Source organism: Plasmodium coatneyi, chromosome 4, assembly GCF_001680005.1.
Source record: "Plasmodium coatneyi strain Hackeri chromosome 4, complete sequence".
Lineage (NCBI taxonomy): Eukaryota > Apicomplexa > Aconoidasida > Haemosporida > Plasmodiidae > Plasmodium > Plasmodium coatneyi.
The window spans coordinates 1,791,233-1,811,377 of record NC_033559.1 but is presented as its reverse complement, the minus strand read 5'-3'; the positions used below and the strand labels follow the sequence as shown (position 1 = coordinate 1,811,377).

General features: G+C 41.2%; 6 protein-coding genes across 6 annotated transcripts; 4 read left to right on the top strand and 2 right to left on the bottom strand.

Moving 5' to 3' along the window:
* Positions 1–1,626: 1,626 nt before the first annotated feature.
* On the top strand, positions 1,627–5,911 carry PCOAH_00009780 (Uncharacterized protein; the record flags this gene model as incomplete). Its single annotated transcript, XM_020057787.1, has 6 exons — positions 1,627–1,716; positions 1,823–2,613; positions 3,266–3,341; positions 4,551–4,627; positions 4,798–4,924; positions 5,060–5,911. The coding sequence occupies 2 exons, from the start codon at positions 4,835–4,837 to the stop codon at positions 5,909–5,911; spliced, it is 942 nt and encodes a 313-aa protein (XP_019913119.1).
* Positions 5,912–7,640: 1,729 nt separating this feature from the next.
* Positions 7,641–10,430, top strand: PCOAH_00009770 (Replication factor C subunit 1; the record flags this gene model as incomplete). The annotated part of the gene is made up of 1 exon (XM_020057786.1): positions 7,641–10,430. One exon carries the CDS (start codon positions 7,641–7,643, stop codon positions 10,428–10,430), a length of 2,790 nt encoding a protein of 929 aa, XP_019913152.1.
* Positions 10,431–11,424: 994 nt separating this feature from the next.
* PCOAH_00009760 (Pseudouridine synthetase) lies at positions 11,425–12,718 on the top strand (the record flags this gene model as incomplete). Its single annotated transcript, XM_020057785.1, has 2 exons — positions 11,425–11,938; positions 12,237–12,718. 2 exons carry the CDS (start codon positions 11,425–11,427, stop codon positions 12,716–12,718), a joined length of 996 nt encoding a protein of 331 aa, XP_019913058.1.
* Positions 12,719–13,448: 730 nt separating this feature from the next.
* PCOAH_00009750 (Ribosome associated membrane protein) lies at positions 13,449–14,131 on the bottom strand (the record flags this gene model as incomplete). The annotated part of the gene is made up of 3 exons (XM_020057784.1): positions 13,449–13,498; positions 13,623–13,779; positions 14,030–14,131. 3 exons carry the CDS (start codon positions 14,129–14,131, stop codon positions 13,449–13,451), a joined length of 309 nt encoding a protein of 102 aa, XP_019913314.1.
* A 960-nt stretch (positions 14,132–15,091) lies between these two features.
* Positions 15,092–15,520, top strand: PCOAH_00009740 (Uncharacterized protein; the record flags this gene model as incomplete). Its single annotated transcript, XM_020057783.1, has 1 exon — positions 15,092–15,520. The coding sequence occupies one exon, from the start codon at positions 15,092–15,094 to the stop codon at positions 15,518–15,520; it is 429 nt and encodes a 142-aa protein (XP_019913211.1).
* A 2,524-nt stretch (positions 15,521–18,044) lies between these two features.
* On the bottom strand, positions 18,045–19,406 carry PCOAH_00009730 (Uncharacterized protein; the record flags this gene model as incomplete). The annotated part of the gene is made up of 1 exon (XM_020057782.1): positions 18,045–19,406. One exon carries the CDS (start codon positions 19,404–19,406, stop codon positions 18,045–18,047), a length of 1,362 nt encoding a protein of 453 aa, XP_019913114.1.
* Between the last annotated feature and the right edge of the window lie 739 nt (positions 19,407–20,145).

The following is a 20,145-nucleotide window of genomic DNA, read 5'->3' as shown; positions in this document are numbered from 1 at the left end:
TTCCTACAAGCACAGAATTTATTTCTACTTGAAAATATTTTTATTTAGTCTCCTTAACAAAGTGGCCTATCATCATATCGTGAGTGTCCATTAAAAAAAATTATCCTACGTCACTCTTGCATCATCATTTTCCGCAGCTGCGCCATTTCACTAGCGCTAACTTTCCCACACGCACGTAACACCGCTCGCATTATGTGTTGTCCCTGTACCCCTTTGCGTGCTACTCGGCATCTGCGTTGTTCTACACTTCACCATTTCTTTGGAACAACTTGCTATCAGTGCAGAAACGCCAACTGGCAGGGAATCCAACAGTATAAGAATTGTGCACACTTGCTGGAAAAAAGAGCTCCATCAATGTGATTTTCAAGTCAGGTAGGAGAAATGTTTCTCCTAATACATTGACACATCGCGGATTTCATGGGTATATTTTCAACCCTATGCAACCCCTGTAAATATTCTACACAATATGCTGATTTAATATGTGCAGATAAAACTGCCATTCTGCGTGGTAACAATAAACCTCTGACCCATGGACGGAAAACTATGCCATTTTTACATCACAGCAATGATTTCTTTTTTTATTTTTTTTTTTTTTCGAACAATTTTTGCAAGCTAAGGTACATATATGTAGGTTCATGGAGGTGCGTTCTTCTTCCGGTTTTACGCTTCCCCCTCGCGCATGCACAAAAACGTAATATTCTAGTCCCTCTTCAACGTCATTTAAAAATTACAGCAACTCTATAGCCAGGCAACAATCCAGCAGAACAACATATATGTAAACACAAATGAACAAAAAAATATATTATACATTTAGGTAACAATTTCTACCTTATCATAACTGTTCGCGTAACAACTCCACGTGGGAGTTGCATATATCTGAATATACAAATGGGAATAAATTGATTGCCTTCGAATTCGCTCTGGACGTCGTTCCTGTGCCCCTCCAAGGTGGTGGGTGAAGGAGAAAACACGGGTTATCGCAATGTTACCATGTTATGATGCCACGAAACCACTGCCCAACTAACGCGTCGTTCCATCATAACATGGTAGCATGACAACAGAAGTAAAATAAAGAAGTAGAACAAGAACAATATTTACCATTGCCGCTATTGCTATTATTTTCACGGACATTTGTATTGTTATTTTATTTTATTATTATTTATTCTTTTTTTTTCTGCAACCCTAAAGCGACCAAACTAACCGTCCTTAAAAGGAGTTGCTGCGGAAGGGGCACAGCCTAAATTTACGTTTTATTCCAGCAAAAAACAACCCACTTTATATTTAGATTAAAGCTTAGATTTAGGTTTAGATTTATATGGTGCTGTCCATGTAGATATACACGGATCTGTATTATTTGCCATTTCGCTGGATATTTTTTTTTTTTTTTTTCTTCTTTTTTTCCAATTTGGTAATTTATATGACATTTAAAAGGGCAAATTTTTTAGTTTAATAAAACAAAAAAAAAAAAAGTACAGTACAGCACAGCACAGCGCAACAACTACCTCTGATGTTCACTCCCTCGAGGCTGAAAACTCCACTCCGGATCCGCCGCAACGCATTCCGCTGCCATTAAATTGTTCAACCGATACTCCCCAACCACAAGTGAGTGGTAATTTTAGCCAAAAAATGAATCACAAAAGGGTCCGGCTGGATAACATGATGCGCCCCAGGACCTTCAAAGGATCGCTTCTCTGTTTGTCCTGCCTGTTCTTCCTGGTAAGGCGATGAAGTGGAAAAAAAAAAAAATCCACGCTTTCCTCCTTTTAAGTTCCTGTACTGTCGGATGGACTAACAATTACATATTCCTTTCTTCTTCCCCTAGGTCCACCCCTTCATCGTAGCACCGGCAAATCTGCTCCCAGATGTTGAACCCAACCGTCATTATGATCTCAGAATTTTAGCTGAGACGATCCCGTCAAATGAGAAAACACAACTGGGGGGTGTAAAGCCAAAAAACGCGGGGGAATGTAGAACACATAAGAACAGCATGCAGGAAAGCAGGACACAGGTGCACCAAATTCCACCGAGAAGCACACCTCAGCAGTCACATCGAACACAGAGTGTATGCGCAAAGGGCCCCAAAAAACCCTGCCATGGTATTCCAAAAAATCGATTGGGGAGCTACAAAACGAGCAGTCCAAATTTGACAAGCCAAATGAACAAAGAAAGTAAAAACATAACACAATCACAAAAAAATAATAACCCCAACAGTGGGAAACATATTCCTGAGAAAAGTATGAAAATGACAGAAGAAGAAGTCCTCACTAGGTTAAATAATTTAGACGGAACTGTCTCTAGGAAAGACATGTACCTCCTCTGGTTTAACTTGCATAATATCTGTGTTCGAAATTTCTATGCCATGATGTTGGAAGTGTGGATGTATGCAGTATCTTTCGCATCCCGCTATAAGATCTCAGAAGAAAATTTGCAAGAACTTTGGAGGAGAGTCCATGACAGACTCATTGCTGAACTTCGCGAACAGGATAAAAGTTGCGTAAACGACTTTTACAATTTGTTTGACAAAGGAGCATGCACAGCTGATGTGTACAAATCTTTCCTGGAGAGCAGAAAAAAAGCGTGGACCGATGCTACCGACAGGATGAGGTTTAAGTGGTAAAACCTTATACTCATTGTGTTGAGGAATTACTCCAACAAGGCTTCCAGAGGGGAAGAGAGACAGTTCGATTCAAGCAGCACCACAACCCTCTTCTCCTACTAACTTTCGTAGAGGACGTATCTAACGAATTAAGCCAACCAACAGAATGGAACATTCCCCACGCTAATAAACTCCCCCAAGAGGTGCTTTCCTTCCCTCCGTTAACACGCATTACGAACTGAGCGAAGAACCTTTTTCTTCGTCCACTGCTTTCCCATTTTTATCGCTACGCCATGGGTTAACCTTATCATGCATGCATATAAATGCACAACAATTGTTTGCATACTGGGTGTTGATTCTTTCCCACCCTGCAAGTTTCTTTTGCAATTTGTTCATCACGCAATGGGGTGAAAATGGATTAAAAAAGTGGCGACCGCGCAAAACATGCAGAAAAAGCAGGTACATACCCTTGCGTGTTTCCTACTCGTCATTGCTTACACATTTGTTTACTTTTTTTTTTTTTTTTTTTTTTTTTTTTCGCTAATAATGAGTTTGTTAGATTACCCTCAACTGCATTTATACTTCTACTCAACAGTGAGAAATGAGGGCGCTGCCAGATGTCCTTCCTTTTACCACTTTACGTTTGACTAATCGTAATCCTTAAAGCAGACACAACTGCGTAGTGCTTTCTACAAATGGCTACACAATTTTTGTACCAACAAGTAAGAGGGGGTACCTCTCCTCGGTAACGCTGCCACAGAGCTGCTCTCAGAGAAAGTTGCCGAGTTACCTCTTAGCGCTGAAGTCTCCAAAAAAATTTATCCTTTCACTTGCTTGCATAAACGTTACATCTGCAACATCAATTATCATTTGCTTTTTACCCATAACCACGAGGATATATATGTAAATAAATCGGCACAAATATCACTCTAGCTTAATGCATGGTAAGCATGTCAACCGAAATGAGACAAAAAAAAAGAGTCCACTTTTGAGGGACAAATCAACAATTGTACATACTGCCTTCCCCCCCTTCTTTTAACCCCCCGAATGTGCATAAAAAATTATTCACCAATTGAACACACACTTCTAAAATTGCACTCGCTGAAGAACCATTTTTGATGCATCCAACGTGATGAAAAAATAAATAACCCCCATATGTGAAGTTTTCTCTTTTCCTTCTTAAGTTGCCACTCCAAATGTCGGTCACCCCTCCGCGCAAATTTCGAAAAAAAAAAAAAAAAAAATCATTCAAAGAGAAAAATGCTGCAATAAGTGTAGGTCAGTTTTATCTATCTGTGCACTCCTAAACCAAATGCGCAGCAAAAAGGTATTAAAAAAAAAAAAAAAATTTTAATTAAGTTTAGGCCATGATTATGTACCACAACTACGTATATAAAGAAAGATAAATGGTTGCACCTTGTGAAGGGGTGCTGTGCTTCTTTGCCGAATGAGGAGGCCACCCCATTCCCCCTTCCTTACATGCAAAGGCACAAATTTTTTTTTTTTTTTTTTTGTTTTTCGCTTTTCAAAATGGATGAAAGTACGCAGTTATATACCCCTGCCCCCTAGGCAGATTTATTCTGTTTTGCTTTTTCTACTGGGTCAAAATGTTCTAGTGGTCCTGCCTATATTGGGAGTGGTGCACCACGGGGTACCACCACATGAGGCATTTTTCTCTGAAAAAACAGTTCACTCACGGTGCACGCTAACTGCCAACTCCTGTCGTTGACACGATTGGCACCGGACTCTCCACCGTCGAAGCAATAACATCACGTTGAATACGCTTACAATTTTGGCGCCCTGCATATATATAAAGGAATTCATTTCTTATCACCTTCTTAAGGGGTGTTGAAAAACTAAGAACGGGCAACATATGATCTCTTAACATATTGAATGGCAAACATGGAATATGCATTCTTTTTTTTTCTGTTTTTTCCCCCTCCATCCCTTCTAGTCAAACACCAAGGTGGCGACCTTTCCACTTCTGTCAAAACTGCTAAACAGGAGGTCGTTGCCTAGAGGATATTCAACGTTCAGGAAATTTTTCGATACTTACGATTCTTCCTTCGTAAGGGTTCCGGTAGCTACATAGTCTAGCTGAACTGCCCTCATACCAACCACCCTCTCGCTTATATATCTGCATCATAAAAAAGAAAAAAAAGAGGAGTTACTCCACCGGTAACATGAACTCAAATTCAAAGGAGAGTAAACCCTTTATATAAATCAATTTACTTCACCATGGAAAACACAAGGAGGAAGTTCTTTTCGAACAGATCTGCTACCCCTCAAAAGGTTTCTATCTGCCCTCTGCTCATCATGCTCCTACTGGTAAGTTCACCACCTAGGTGTAGTTCTAGCATGTGAGTGTGGACACAACAGGTTCCTTTATTCCCTTACTTCTGCATGCATAACAATAGCATTTTTTCCAATGAGAAACCTGCACTTTTTCCTGCCCACTCGCAGCACCCAACGGAGATTCTTCATTCCCACGCAAATGCAAATTCTTACCTCGGATTGAGCTGCTCGAATGGAGAGAGAAGCTTCTCCAAGCCGGCACTTGCACAGCTGCAAGAATTCGGAGATGTGGGAAGAGAGGCACAAGCGGAGCTCACGGAAGATTCCACATACACACCTGTTCATGTGCACCAGATGCCGCGCGAGATAGAATACCTAACTCCTCCCAAAAGTATGGACACCCCAAGCAGTACCAGCACGAACAACCATATTCCCATCGAACCCAAAACAATAAACCAAAGGCATATGAACTTCTCCACCTCGGACGACGCGTTTTTCCAATTGAGACTCAAAATTAACAACTATATAAATGAAAAAAAACTTGGCCAAACGAAACACTATATGGGAAACGTTAAAACAAAGGAAAACGTTGTAAAAAACCTAAAGGTGTTCGAACGAGAACTAAAGGAACAAATGAACAGCTTATATTTCTATGTTAGCAAAAAAGACATGTACCAATTATGGGTAAATATTTACGACAAAAGGAGACACGTATACATAGATATGATAAAGACATTGTGGGAGAAATGTGTTCACATAACAGAGAAGAAACAAATTCCAGAGAAATTTTTATTTAAAGTTTGGTGGAAGGCCTACTCCGATTTCGTGGACGAGCTGCAAAATTATGATTCCCAAAATTTGAGTTCCTTTTACGACCTGTATAACAAAGATCGCTGCTCCAGATATACCTTCATGCAATTCATCATGGAAAATAAAAAATCCTGGGAAGAATTCACCAAAAGGATGAAAAATAAGTGGACGAAAGTATTGCTCGATGACTTAAGGGGCTACTCCAAGTAGTTTCCCATAGACGACGCCCATTTGACTATGACCAAATGGGGGAACCAAAAAAAGGTGCAAAAAAAAGGATAGAAAAAACAAAACCGGGTCCGCCTCATTGACGACAAAACCACACCCACAGTTGCACACCTGTGAAGGCTGCACAAAATGGAATCCCATCGCATTGTAAAACAGGGAAGATGGTGCCACTTGCCCCATGCGTAAAAGACCCCATTTGTGCTTTACCGAGATGGAGACTTTCACTCTTCGGTAATGCGAGGAGTAAGAAGCAGCGCACTGGGGGGAAGAAGAAGAAAATTTTCCTTCCCCAAAATGGAAAGCTGTAGGAAAATATAAATTTATTTTATGTCAACGTATCTTTTTTTTTTTGTTTTTAAATTGCAATGCCTAGAGTGTTATGATGTTTGATTAACCCCCCCTTCGTCTGTGCCCCCCAAAGGTACATGCCTTATTATCAGTAGTAGACATGGGAAAAAAAAAAAAAAAGTTTCCCTTCATAAGAAACATAAATCGATGTAAATAAATTAATCTTCCTTTATCATTTTTTTTGCAATCTTTTGTAAAAAGGGAAATACTGGCAAATCACCTCTCTTAAATGTGAGCGCCTCAATCTGCTCTATCAAAAATGCTGAATAAATTTTCCCACCATACAGAGAAAAACCATCGGTGAAACAAAAAAACGCTCTCCCATTTTTTTTTTTTTTTTTTAATGTACATATAAACAATGGACAGGTTAGTATGCCCGTCCTTTCCCAATTTGCATTTTGTGCACAGCTGGGAAGGACCATCCCCCCCTAAGTGGAGACACACTCTTTTTAAAAAATTTGCATTCCTTGGAGAAAGCGACGCAACGAGAAAAAAAAAAAAAAAAAAAAAAAAAGGCGAAACGTAAGCAAACAATCGCCGGGGAGACGAAACAATTTAGTTAAGAAACTTCCATACAGGGGCAGAATTTTTAAGCGCCAAACTTTTGTGCAATCCGCAAGGTCCTAAAGGATAAGTTCCACTTAAAGGTTTAGAAAAGGTTTGATTCAGCTAAGACGAATTGGTCAGTTCAGCGTCGCTGCATTGGGTTTACATTTTTCATTTATATGTTTATTCATTTTATTCCTGCGGCACAGCTACAATAATGTCGAAAGCCCGCACCCCACTAGCTTAACACACAGGCTAGGGTTATAAACACGGGCATGCTAGCGTCCGTTGAATGTGCTTACCTTTCCTGAATGTAGTGCACGATACAGTGCATGCTCTCATGCTCGCCTTTGAGACGTCAATCTGAGGTGATAATTTTTTTCTCGCTTTCCTTCGCCAACGCTTCATTGGTGTGATCAATACTGTGTGCCTGCTTCGTTTGCTTCCTTTTACCCATTTTTCGTCAACATTCTGCGCCACCATTTTGCGTTGCTGGTTCGATCACCCTCTCAGTTTAACCACTCCGATTAACCACTCCACTTAACCATTCCACCTTGCACTCTTTCCGAACGGAGGAGAATTACACTCTCGCAAATGCGAATGCTCCCCTTTTTTTCTCCCCCCCTTGGAAAATTTTCATCACGATAAAGGAACGCTATAAGGGGAAACTCCTTTAAAACTTTCCTTTTTTTTTTCCATTTTTGAATGAATTTTCTCCTGCCGAACGTTGTTCTTGCCTTAGAAGAGATACATCTTCAAACCGCTCAACCACACACACAACGCATTTGCTTACTGCCCAAACAAAGGGATACCCAAAATGAGCTCCAAAGGGAGGAAGCTCTTCGATGATGATAGCGACAGCGATAGGGGAAGGAAAAGAAGGCGACTGAAAAAAGTATCAAGCAGTTTGTTTGATGACGACGATGACGATAATGATCAGGACAACGATTTGTTTAACACGGAAGAGACGAATGCTTCTAAATCCAAAGGCGTTGTCGAAATTAAGGATGAGGAGGATACCTACTACGCAGGATCTACGTCCAACAGGTCAGTGCAAAATAAGTCGTCAGGCAAATCCGCGTACCATGACATAACGTCCTACTTCAAGTCAAGTTCCAAAAGGATGGAGAACCAAATAGAGGCAGACCAAGTGAAAACCGGACACAATGTGAAGGACAATGCAGGAGAAAATAGTACAAGTCCCCTCCACCTGGAAAGTAAAAAATTTAAAAAGGAACCTTCTCATACCAGCAGCGGGCTGAAGAGGCAAAGGGAAGAAGCCCTATCCAACATGATAGACGAAATGAAATATAAAAAAAAACACACCTCTCCAGGGAAGGGAAAAACCAAAGAAGAAACCAACCTTAACAATAGCAGCGGGAATAATACCACAAAAAAGAAAAACCTCACCTCCATGTCCACCATCCGTGGAATTAACAACAGCGACGATGGAGCTAACAATTTTGACTACCTCCCTTTTCAAAACCTCAAGTTTGTGTTAACAGGAGTTTTTAAAAATTTCTCTCGAGATGAGTTAGCGTCAAAAATAAAGGAGCATGGAGGAAGCGTTATGTCCGCTGTGTCGTCAAAAACGCATTATCTCATTCATGGGGAGTACCTGGAAGACGGCCGAATGTACAACGAGGGGAGGAAGTACCAGAAGGCGTTCGAGATCCAGAAGATGAGCAAGTCCAATATTAAAATTTTGAACGAGGAGGAGCTCCTCCAAATGCTACCACAGGAGAAGGACAAAACGCCCAATGGGGGAGACACCGCTGACGGGAAAGACGACCAGGACGCATTCGAAAAGATGCAACAAAGCGACTTCACGAAAGTTGGAAGTGAAAGTGGGAACAGCGCAAGTGGAAGCTATAATCGTGCCACACACAGCGAGAAGGATACCCCACCCAACTGCAGTGCACCGGTGGTTCAAAACAAAATCCAGAACCAACTGTGGGTAGAGAAGTACAGACCAAAAAGCCTAAACGAACTTGTAGGGAACAATCAGAATGTGCTTAAGTTAAAAAATTGGCTAGCTAGCTGGGATGATGTATGCATAAAAGGGCTAAAAAAACAAGTAACGAAAACATTCAGGGGGGTATTCGAAAATGTAAATGCCAGGTGTGCACTTTTGAGTGGCTCCGCAGGGATTGGAAAAACGACGACTGCAAAAATTGTGGCCGAAAGTTCAGGATATAATGTTATCGAATTTAATGCGTCCGATGAGAGAAACAAAGCGGCAGTAGAAAAAATCAGCGAAATGGCCACGGGAGGGTACTCCATTGCTTCGATTAAAAGTCGGAAATTAACAAAAACCTGCATAATTATGGACGAAGTGGATGGCATGTCTAGTGGAGACAGGGGAGGCAGTACAGCCATATTGAAGCTTATCGAAAAAACAAAATGCCCAATTATCTGCATTTGCAATGACAGGCAGAATAGCAAAATGAGAACATTAGCCAACAAATGCTACGACTTAAAATTTACAACTCCAAACAAAAATAGCGTCGTCAATAGGTTATTGGAAATATGCAAAAAAGAGGATATTATGATGGAGCCCAACGCATTGGAACTCCTATGGGAAAGCACAAATGGAGACATGAGACAAATGCTAAACGCGCTCCAGCTACTCTCCAAAACGTACAAGCGAATACAATTCTTGGACCTAAAAAAAGAGTTAAACAATTCTAATAAAAACATACAATCGCTAGCCAACCCATTTGAAATAACACTCAAACTCTTAAACTTCCATGAGTCATCCAAGTTGAAAATACGAGAAATCATGGACCTCTTTTTTGTGGACTATGAATTGATCCCATTTTTTATAAGTGAAAATTATACCAATGTATTTAATGACAATGACAAGTCTGCTAACTCGATAAATAAATGGATTGCCTACTCGCAAATATCCTACGATTTAGCCCTGGCGGAAAAGATTAAATATAACATGAAAACGACCATGGACTTTTCTCTCCTTCCCCACTTTTCCATTTTATGTTGCGTGTGTCCCGTCATGCGAATTAAAATGTTAAAGGCATATATGTCTGGCAGAATTAACTTCCCCTCCGCCTTAGGAAGGATTTCCTCCTTCAACAAAAATAAAAGGCTACTAAACGAGGTGTGCTTTAACATGTCCTACAAGCTAAATGTCTGTCCAAAACATATGGTTACCTCTGGATTCTTAAATTATATATATGCACAGATCATTTCTCCACTCCAAAGTAATAACATACCTAAGGCCATCCAACTCATGGAAGAATATAACGTCACCAAAGAAATGATCACGGAAAATATCCCCTGCTTGAGATTACCCACACAGGAAAATTTGTATGATAAATTGGAGTCAAAAGTTAAGGCATCCTTCACTAGGCAGTATAACGCTTCGCACGTTATCAAAAATGATCCTAACATGATGCGTAAGGGGCTCAAGTCAACTGAGAAGAAAACTTCCTTCAAATTGAATGAATACGAATCCGATGAAGACATGGACGAACTTAGTGAATCCAAGGAGGAGAAGGACGATGATGTACTGGTCAAGAGTAAGGTCGACAAGAAGACTGCCGCCAAGGGGAAGGCCACCCCTCGATCCAAGGCAACGAAACGGTGACATTTGCTCGTGAACAGGACGAATCAACAGGAAGTCATTCTATGCAATGTGAAGCGACACTGTGTGGCGATTTAGGGACATGTCTCCTTCTGGCCACCCTTCCGCGCCGCTCACCCGCAACTGCATTTTCTGTCACACTAATGTCAATTGGAACTGGCTGCTCATCTCAAAGAAGGCGGCCACCAACGCATATTCCTCTTTCATCTATTGCAGAGTATGGAGGTACCTCCACCATAAACTTCATGTAGTAACATGTATATAATGTATTTATAACCGCATAACGTGGCTTCATCGTCATTTTCGCTCCCCCCAAATGGGGAGAAAAATGCCCAGTTCTTAAATGATTGGCACTTTTTTTTTTTTTTTTTTTTCCACAACTTTTTAAATGAATAGTATTCAAACTGGGCACGCGGCCTGTGTGCATTTAAGCACGTGTGTAGGTAGGCAGGCACATCAACCTGCTTTATCCACCCTTGCCGCGGAACGCACCTAGGCATTCCCCCAGACGGGTGCACGCGCTGCTCCTTGTCCGATTTGCTCGCCTCGGTTGTGGCGAAAAAAATGCCGAACATGCACCCTCGCGTTGAATTAAAAAAGGCCATGTGCAAATCAAAGGAAGCGTTCACGATGGCACCCCCTCCAACGTCGTAACTTAAAGGCGTGGTGTGCCAAGAAAATGAAATAACAAATGGGCGATTTTTTTGCCATTTTTTTACGATTTGTTTAGGATTTTTTTTTTTTTTGTTCAACGCGCACCCGCCCCTGCGTAGTTTCCCTTTTACCTTAACAGAGGGGACGACTCTTCACACAATAGGGGCACCACGTTTGCACCTTTAGCCAAGTTTTCCCCTTTTTAAGCGAGCAGCACAACGAAGATGCCTATTCGGGAGAATGTACCCTCCACGAAGTAGCTATAATAGGCTCTTCTCCTCCCAAAACCGAATTACACACAGCCACGTTTCCCCCCCTCCCTCAAAAGAAGAAAAAAAAATAGATGAATATTTCCCGCCGTTCCCACGTTTGGTTCGGCAGATTTTTCGCGTCCATTCTGATCCTACCGTTTCTACCACTACTAATACTACTAACACTTGTACCACTTTTCAGCCATGTCAGCAGCTTCGACGTAACCCCAACGCGCAGCAGCATAACCCCAAGAAAGGTACCCATCGTAAGACTGAACAAGATCATTTCCATGGAGAAAAAAATATCCCGAAGGAAATCGGACGAATTTATCAAAGATGGAAATGTAAAGCTAAATAACAAAGTTGTTAAAAATCCCGGAACACATATCGATGTAACAAAAGATAAAATAAAAATTCTCGGAAAAACGGTCAACATACTCCGAACGCAAAAAATGATTAATGGAAATGAGAACAATTTGTACAAGTGGTTTGTTCTTCATAAGCCAAAGGGACTCCTATGTACATCTAATGACGAGAAGGATAGGGCTTCCATATATTCCCTCTTCCCACAGGACATAATGGACAACTACCGACTAGTTTCCGTAGGTACGTTCTTCCCAAACCTATAGATTTGAACTTTTTTTCTTTTCTGCTCTTGTGCCATTGTAGTAGAGAGATGTCTGCCTCCCCTACGGTGCAACTATACCCACTACCGAGTAAAGAACATCCTCCTTGTGGTGTTACTTTTTTGGATGGGTTACATAAAATGATCTACTTGGGGGAAGGAAAAAAAAGAAAAAATTGTTAACCCTTACTGGGTTAATGATATTTGAGCAAAAATAACCCGTAAGTTCTTTACTCCATTTGGTTTATGCATGTGTGTACGCCTTCCCCCATCTCGCAGGCCGACTCGACCGAAACACCTCCGGCGTGCTCCTCCTCACGAATGAATACGCTTGGGTCAACAAACTCACGCACCCAAAATACCAACGAATAAGAACATACAGAGTGCACATCGAAGGACCGGCACAAATGAAAGTCCTCAAACAGCTAGCCACAGGTGTATATCTACAAGACGAAGATACAGCAAAAGAAAAGCAAAAAATAATGCAAAAAAAAAAAACACAACCAGCATTTATTGAAATATTAAGGCAAGAAACCATAAAAATAAAAGATCAAGTTAAAAAGGTAACCGTTCTAAACATTAGCGTACGCGAGGGACGAAACAGACAAATTAGAAAAATGTTTGAGCAAATAAACCAGCCGGTCATTAAGATAAAACGAACTGCCTTCGAAAATATTACCCTCAAGGATATATTTTTCCCCAAGCAGTATCGCGAACTGACCGATCGGGAGGTCTCCGATTTGAAGACACGCCGCTTCTAGCAAGTGGGGGCGGAAAAATAAAAAAGGAAAAAAGGAAAAAAGCGTGCGTAACTTCAGGAAGATGAAGACAAAAAGGGCAACGAAAGTGAACGCAGACTCAACGAAGACGTTATGGAAGCCCATTCATTTCCTCATCCTTCCCGCACTTCACCCACACAGTCACACGCTAATTGGTAAAAATTCCCCTACGCGCTACACAAACATGCCCACAACCAGTGCAGCCGATTTTAAAACGCCCCAACGAAGCATCATCAAGTAGCAACGTTATACCAGCAGGGGTCGGTCGAATTGACACAAAATTATTCACAACTGGCAGCCGGGGAAGCAGCACTTCATCTGGGAGGGTTGAAAGACGTTCTATTGAACTGGTTAACAAAATAAAAAAAATAATTACAAAGCGAGGGTGGGACGTATACAATTGTTTTAAAAGTTGATGCGCAGGTGGGAAAAAAAGAAAGAAAGAAGAAAAGGAAGAAGAAGGAAAAATCCGCACGGGGTACGTTTACACGTACACCTTTTCTCCTTCTCAGTTACCTTTTTTTTTTTCCTTCTCTCCCCTATTCTGGGGTCCTAAAAAATACCCCCAAGAAGCACGGAAAAATAGAATGCTACTTCTACCCTAAGACGGGTCATCATCATCATCCTGCTGATGCTCCTCCTTTATTTCACAAAAATGAGAAGAGTACCGACGTTAAAAAAAAAAAAAAAAAAAAAAAAAATCCAGCTGACTTCAGTCAAACGTTTTCGACTTCTGTATCATACTCAACATTTGGATAAAAACTGCGTGTGGGTATGCGGAATGGAAAAAAAAAAAAAAAAAAAAAAAAAAAATGATGTTGTGCAGACAAGTGTATCTTCACTTATGCGTGTAACTCTCACAGATGAATCTTCCAGCACGTCTTACCCGATCCAATAACGACAAAAATGAAAATTACGAGAAGTATGGGTCCCACAGGATGTTTCTTTCCCTTCTTGACCAAGGAGGGCGGCACGTTGCCTCGCTGCGTTATGTTGTTATCAAAGGCCTCAACCTTTTGGCTTATTTTTCTGTTACTCGCCATCTGAGGGTGGGAAGGAAGTACACAAAATGGGTAGACATACAAATGTAACATACGCGTGTAGCATTCACTGCCAGGACGTATGCAGGGTGTGACATTCCCCGCTGCGGTTAAGCCAAATATGCAAAGAATAGGGGGGGGGGGGGTATCGGTGGGTCAGCATTATTTATATTTTTTTCTTCGTCCATTTTTCTATTTTTCCTTTTTATTCACTCCCTCCTTTTTGGCTCCCCCCGTTGCTTTCTCCCCATACCTTGCCTAAAAAACGTGACTTGTACTTCTTATGGACCTTTTTGAACGATTTGTAAAGGGGTTTCTCCTTAAGATTTTTCACGATGTCTTGGAGGTTATCCATATGAGGGTAGGCAGGGGTTTAATATGGCCATATGCTCAAAAGGGTCACGTGCACAAAAATGCAAATGTATAAGCGCGTACAAAAATAAAAATGCACAAACGCGCAAAAGTACAAATGTATACTTGCTTACTCACGAACAAGCGATGGGTAATTTTTACTCGTACGTACTGTTGATAAAAAAAAAAAAAAAAAAAAAAAAAGATCGCATACATTGCATAAATAATTATAACAACGCAAAGCAACCACCTGTTGAGTAAAAACTCAAGTGTACAACTTTGGTCACGTTCGCACCTTGCTGCGTTACGTTTGACGCCGCATCCGTTAGCTCATTTTATTGCCCCCCTTTTTTTTTTTTTTTTTTTTTTTTTTGCTCTTTCGCACATTTCTGTTTTGCGCACCAAAAGGAAGCTCCTACCCCGTCAGTTAACCTATTACATGCGCGCAGCTAAACAACTACATACATACAGCTACATGTATACGCGCAACCTTGCTGACCCACCTCCCTGTTTCTTTTAAAATGTAAGAGTACCCATTTGTTCATATGACGCATTTCTTTTTTTTTTATTAGCCCCCCTTAAGTTATCATTTAATAAGAAAATGTAAAGTGCCTGTTGTGGATTTTTTCTTTTTTTTTTTTTTTTTTTTTTTTTTTCTTCCACAAGTTAGTACCCTCCCGTTGGAAGCCCCTCACCGAGTACGTACACTACTACCACCCAGGAATACACACAAGTGGGTTATTGTCCTCCCCAAGATGTGCATGCAATTTTGGGTCATCCCTTGAACCTATGTGCACTTGGTCCGTTCGCTGTAGTTAAAAGGCACATACGTACGGAGAAGCGCCCAAGTGGTAAGAACCGCTTCACACAAATTGTAAAAACGAAAGCACGCAAAGGCAAAAACACGCAGATCCGCTTTGCCCCGTTTTTCAACTTTTAGCCCCCCGCACCGCAACACAGAAACATGATCATCATCAGCCGCATGCCCAAAGTAAAGCTCCCCGGAACAACCATTTTTTTAAACAAAGCTACCCACTTCAAGTCCACTTATTTTATTGGCGGCTCGTTGCATAGCCGCTGCTTCTACTCCGCACGCAGAAATGACAACGACGAAGGAGTAGCACCCAAAAGAGAGGCAACTCACCAAACGAAACAAAACTCGGAAAACAAAACAAACGAGAAAAATGGCGACCTGTGGAGCTTTCTAGCCTTTGAAAAAAACATCACCTTCTTTTCGGTCAATTTTTACATTCTCCTTGCCGCCGTCCTGGCCTTGCACTTTTACAACAAGGCGAACGAAACGGGCAGCACCAGTGAAGTGGACCAAGCCAAGGAGCGCGAGCGCAACAATTTGCTCGAAATGGAAAAGAAAAGAAAAAAATTAGAAAACTGAGGAATCCCCCTTTCCGCGAACAGACAAATCGGCAGCAATCGCTGCATACATATTAAGCTACACCATTTGTAACATTCTCCCCCTTTCTGTTTATCCAAAGTATGTGTCACCACGGCTTAACGGCTAAATGGTAACCCATTCGTTTTTTTCTCACGTCCGGGTTGATACAACGTAACGTTTCGTAAAAATCCTGTTAAAGTATCATTCCTCAGTTCGTTTCTCTGTTCGGGTATCCATTAGGACGTCTCCTTGGACGCCCACTCCGAACTGCTTCCTCTCGGGAAATGCATAAATGTGTTAAAAAAATGAAAAATAAAATAAAAATAAAGGGATAACGTTTTCCCCAAATGGATTATATATCCACTGCGGAAAAGCTATCCTCCAATTATAGCTCAACATTTCACGTTCATTGGGGAAAAAGAAAAAAAAAGAAAAAACATTTCCTTAATGGTAATAAAACGGCAATAACCGTACAACGTTTTTCAAACACGACTAGCGTCCATCACACGCACTGCTAGACATGTTTACAATTTCGAATTGGGTCCCTTCTTTCTTCCCGTTCCATCAGAAAATCTTCTGTTATATAGTTGTCTCTTCTTTGCTCTTCCAGTCAACTTTTTCCTCTTGGACACCTTGGGAACCTTGGGCGTTTGGTTTTTGACCTTTCCCGCACGAGCTAATGATCCGTGTACCTTTCCTACGGGGGGGAGGGATTAACAATCAGGTGGAGATGAGTAGAATTATCGGCAAGCGGTGTGCAACGAATGCGTGGGGACGAACAGGTATATCCCGTTGCGCCAACTTTGTAAAAAACGACACTTCATAAAATCGAAGCAACGATACGATCATCCAACAAAATGGAAAAAAGAAGCATTGCAGAGGCGGTACAAACGTGCGCACATTTGACGTATGGGGGATGAAAAAATGGTCAATCGTTAATCCCACTTCTTCTTTTAGTTCACCCCATCTGGTTAAACCACAGACGGGGTCACTAAGCAGGGCAACACAAGCATATACAGGGGGGGTTAAATCGTCATGGAGGTCTCCTTCCCCACACATGGCAGAATATGACCCCCTCGAAGTACGAAACTGCTTAGCGCTCCTTAGCTTAACGCTACTTAACATAACTCAACTTAACTAAACATAACGCTGCGCTACGGACATACAAGCATCTTTCCTTTGCGGGTACGTGTTTATCCCACATTGGTATATCACCGCAATGCATTCTGTGCGCAGCCGTTGGTACTCAAAAAGGCTACATTTCCCCTGATAAAAATAAAATGTATGCTTACCCATTTTTTCTTTCAATTGACGCTTCTCTTATCTTAAATCGTGTATCTCCTCTTGGAGTCAACTTCTATTCTTCCGTGAGGTAAATAGTAACAGTTGCTTCACTTGCAAAAATGTAATCTTCACTGTAATGGTCAAGATTTACGTATTGCGTTTTTTAACAAATGTGGAAAGTTACGCAAAGTTGAAGTTTAATTTTTTTTTTATTTCGCTTACAGTTTGAATAGAGAAAAAAAAAAATTATAAATAATAAAAAAAGAATAAAAAAATATAATAGGGGGAAGCCAAACGGGGGTTTCCTTTTCCTCTATTTGGGGATTTTTTTTTTTTTTGCGCCGTTTTTTTCATCGCAATGTGGATAACGGATTCCTGCTTATGGTTTCGTTTCGCCGCTTCCCAACTTTCTGCGTATTCCGTTCCGCCACCTACAAAACGGGGGGGGAGTGCCGTTTTTTTTGAAAAATTCCCCAGCAGGAGTGCATACCCATTAGCAATTTTGCATTATCCCGAGTGATCGGTGGAGAGCTTTGTACGGATCAGTGCGGCATGCTTTTACTATTGGGATTTCCCATTTTTTTCAAAAAAAAAAAAAATTTTACACGAAGTATACAGCTTGACAAATAAGTGACAGATTTTTCACGCCTGTGCTTAAAGCGCTTCCACCAACCCACCGATGCCATTCGACTCCGTGGTGAGGCATACCTGACAGGATAACAACACAAGGGGCGCACATTTTTTTTTTTTTTTTCCCCCCATTTTAACATCCCGGTTAAACATTTTCAACAACATTTTTTAATTAATAAAATGAAAGGGAACAAATGAAAAGGAGAGGTGGGGTGGTTTCTGGATTGCCATTTTGCAATTGGACTATTCTATTGGCCAATCCTGTATGCGGCAAAATGGCTCGCCATAAAAACAAACAAATTCAAACGGCGGATTTCTCGGCAAAAACAACACTATTTATGTACCATTTTTAGGGAAGAAAAAAAAAAAAAAAAAAAAAAAGGCACTTCATTTTGCGCCCAACGAACAACTCACATTTTGCCACATTTTTACAAAAAAAAAAAAACATTTTGATTTGCTTAAAAAAGGGCGAAGCAAAATGAAGGTTAAGCAAACGGTAGGGACGTACAAATTGTGTGACCCATGATTACACATGGGTGGGATGGTGACCACGCCTTGGCTATACTGCTGCGCTCAATGTGTACAGATGGTATTATCAAGTCACCTCTGTTTACACCTCAATACGCATACCGACCGAGGCCTTTCGAAGCCGCTCCACCACGACTTGTCCTAGGCCAACCGACACGGAAAGAACTCCAAAGGTGTCAGGTAAGGTAGACTCCAATAACGAGAGCCCGGACTCTGAAATAATTTTCGCGCTGAGGAGATATCCAGGGTCTTCATTCTTTCCGCTCAAGTGGAGGAAAATCTTCTGCTCCTGGTTGCCGCTCTTCGGGTGGGCACTCTCCGCAGGGCCTTTTTTCCCTTTCGTGTCCTCCGAAGAATTGCTTCCCCCCACGTAGGATTGCCCAACCACCGTGCATGACCAAAAGGCCTTCCTCAACTCGGTCGCCGTCTTCGCCGTGTGTAGCCAATCCACGTATTTCTCTGCCAAATAGTTATTCAAGCCAAACGGGCTCAGCGCAAACGCCACTACGCTATTAAACATCTTCTTCACAGTAGATAACATTTTCCCCAAAATGTACATGGGGGTTGTCAAATGCGCGTCATACTGCTGATAGCTGACAATCAGGTTTTTCCCATATTTATAATTAAGCAAATAATTTGACCATAAAACGTAGCCTTCTTCTGCTGGGGAATAATTTGTCCCAAAGCAGTATCCAAATTCTTCCTCATAATCGAAAAATGATTTTTCTTTTTTTTGCTTTTTTAGTAAATAGGAACTTGCCTCATCATTCACCACTTTGTCATATTTGCTGTCACACAAGTAATGCTCATTGTAGCCATTTTGAACGTCTTTCTTGAATTGCAAAAAACCTTTTATGGTGGTTTTCCCGATCGTTCTGAACTCACTGCCTTCCGCGGAGAGTCTTATCCGAATATATGGACATGGCTGTTTGTACTTTTTTAAAAACTCCTCTTGAATTATAAATGTCCCCAAATCGCTAATGGCTGAAATGAACGATGCGCTGTGAATAATTTTTAGATTCTTCTTCTTGGCAATTTCGTTGAACTCCTTGTATATGTTCAACATGAACGTATGCTCACCACACACGTCTACGTAGTGGCAATTCCCTTCCACACACGCCTTAACAATATTATACCCGTACGTCGCATAGGGACCTACTGTGCTGATGACCACTTTGCACATACGGCAACAATTTAAAATCGAATCGTAGTTACCCACATCGCATTGTTTTGTGTCAATCTTTTCACTACACGTGACACCTTCCTTTTCTTTCATTCTTAACAAAAAGTCGTTAAACTTTTCTGCATTTCTGACTCCGCAGAGAAGTTTTACCTCCCCACTGGAGATCCTCCCTTGGTAGGTTTTCAAAAAATATTCCAATACCATTTGCCCGGTGTAGCCCGTGCTGCCAAGCAGCAGGATGTCGTACTTTTTCCCGTCCATTTGGAGTGCTGTGCGGTACGCCTAAGGGGTGGTGTGCCTCTCTTGCAGTTGTGTTTATGCCCACGCGTACGTATGCTTATACATACGCGATCATGCACACGTATACGTGTACCTTGTTGCGAGATCGAATCTATTTTTGCAACCTGTGCGCAGCATACAAACTATTCGATTGCACGTAATGAAACAAACTAAAGTTATTCACAACTAAATCGGACACACCTTTCGCTATTTCTTTACAGCGCAGTGTTCATCCGAAGGAGATAACAATTGTGGGACAATATCATGCAGAATGGTGTACTTAACGCACCAGGAAAGACAAAAATAAAATAAAAGAAAGTACAAAAAGAATATAACGTATTGAGCCTATTTGACAAAAAATGCCACATAATTTTTACGACATTCGAAAATATTATGATAAAGTGTCCTTCGCCATGTTTAAGAGGCCTTTTCCTCTCAACCGAAAATGTGCCCTCATTTTGCGTATCCCCATGTGTACGTACCTACATGCGCGCTCACCTGTAGGTACACCCCTTCAGATTAATGTCAAAACGGTTTACACATTTTTTATTCGCACCTTTTAAAATAGCTAGCTACAAAAAAAAAAAAAAAAAAATTGGCTACATTTTGGCTAGCTGCATACTTTGCGAAGTGCAACCCGCTTGGAAGAAATGCCCCTTCTGCAGTTCCAATTAACCGATGAGAAAACTACTCCACACCACTGCAGGGAAAAATGCATACA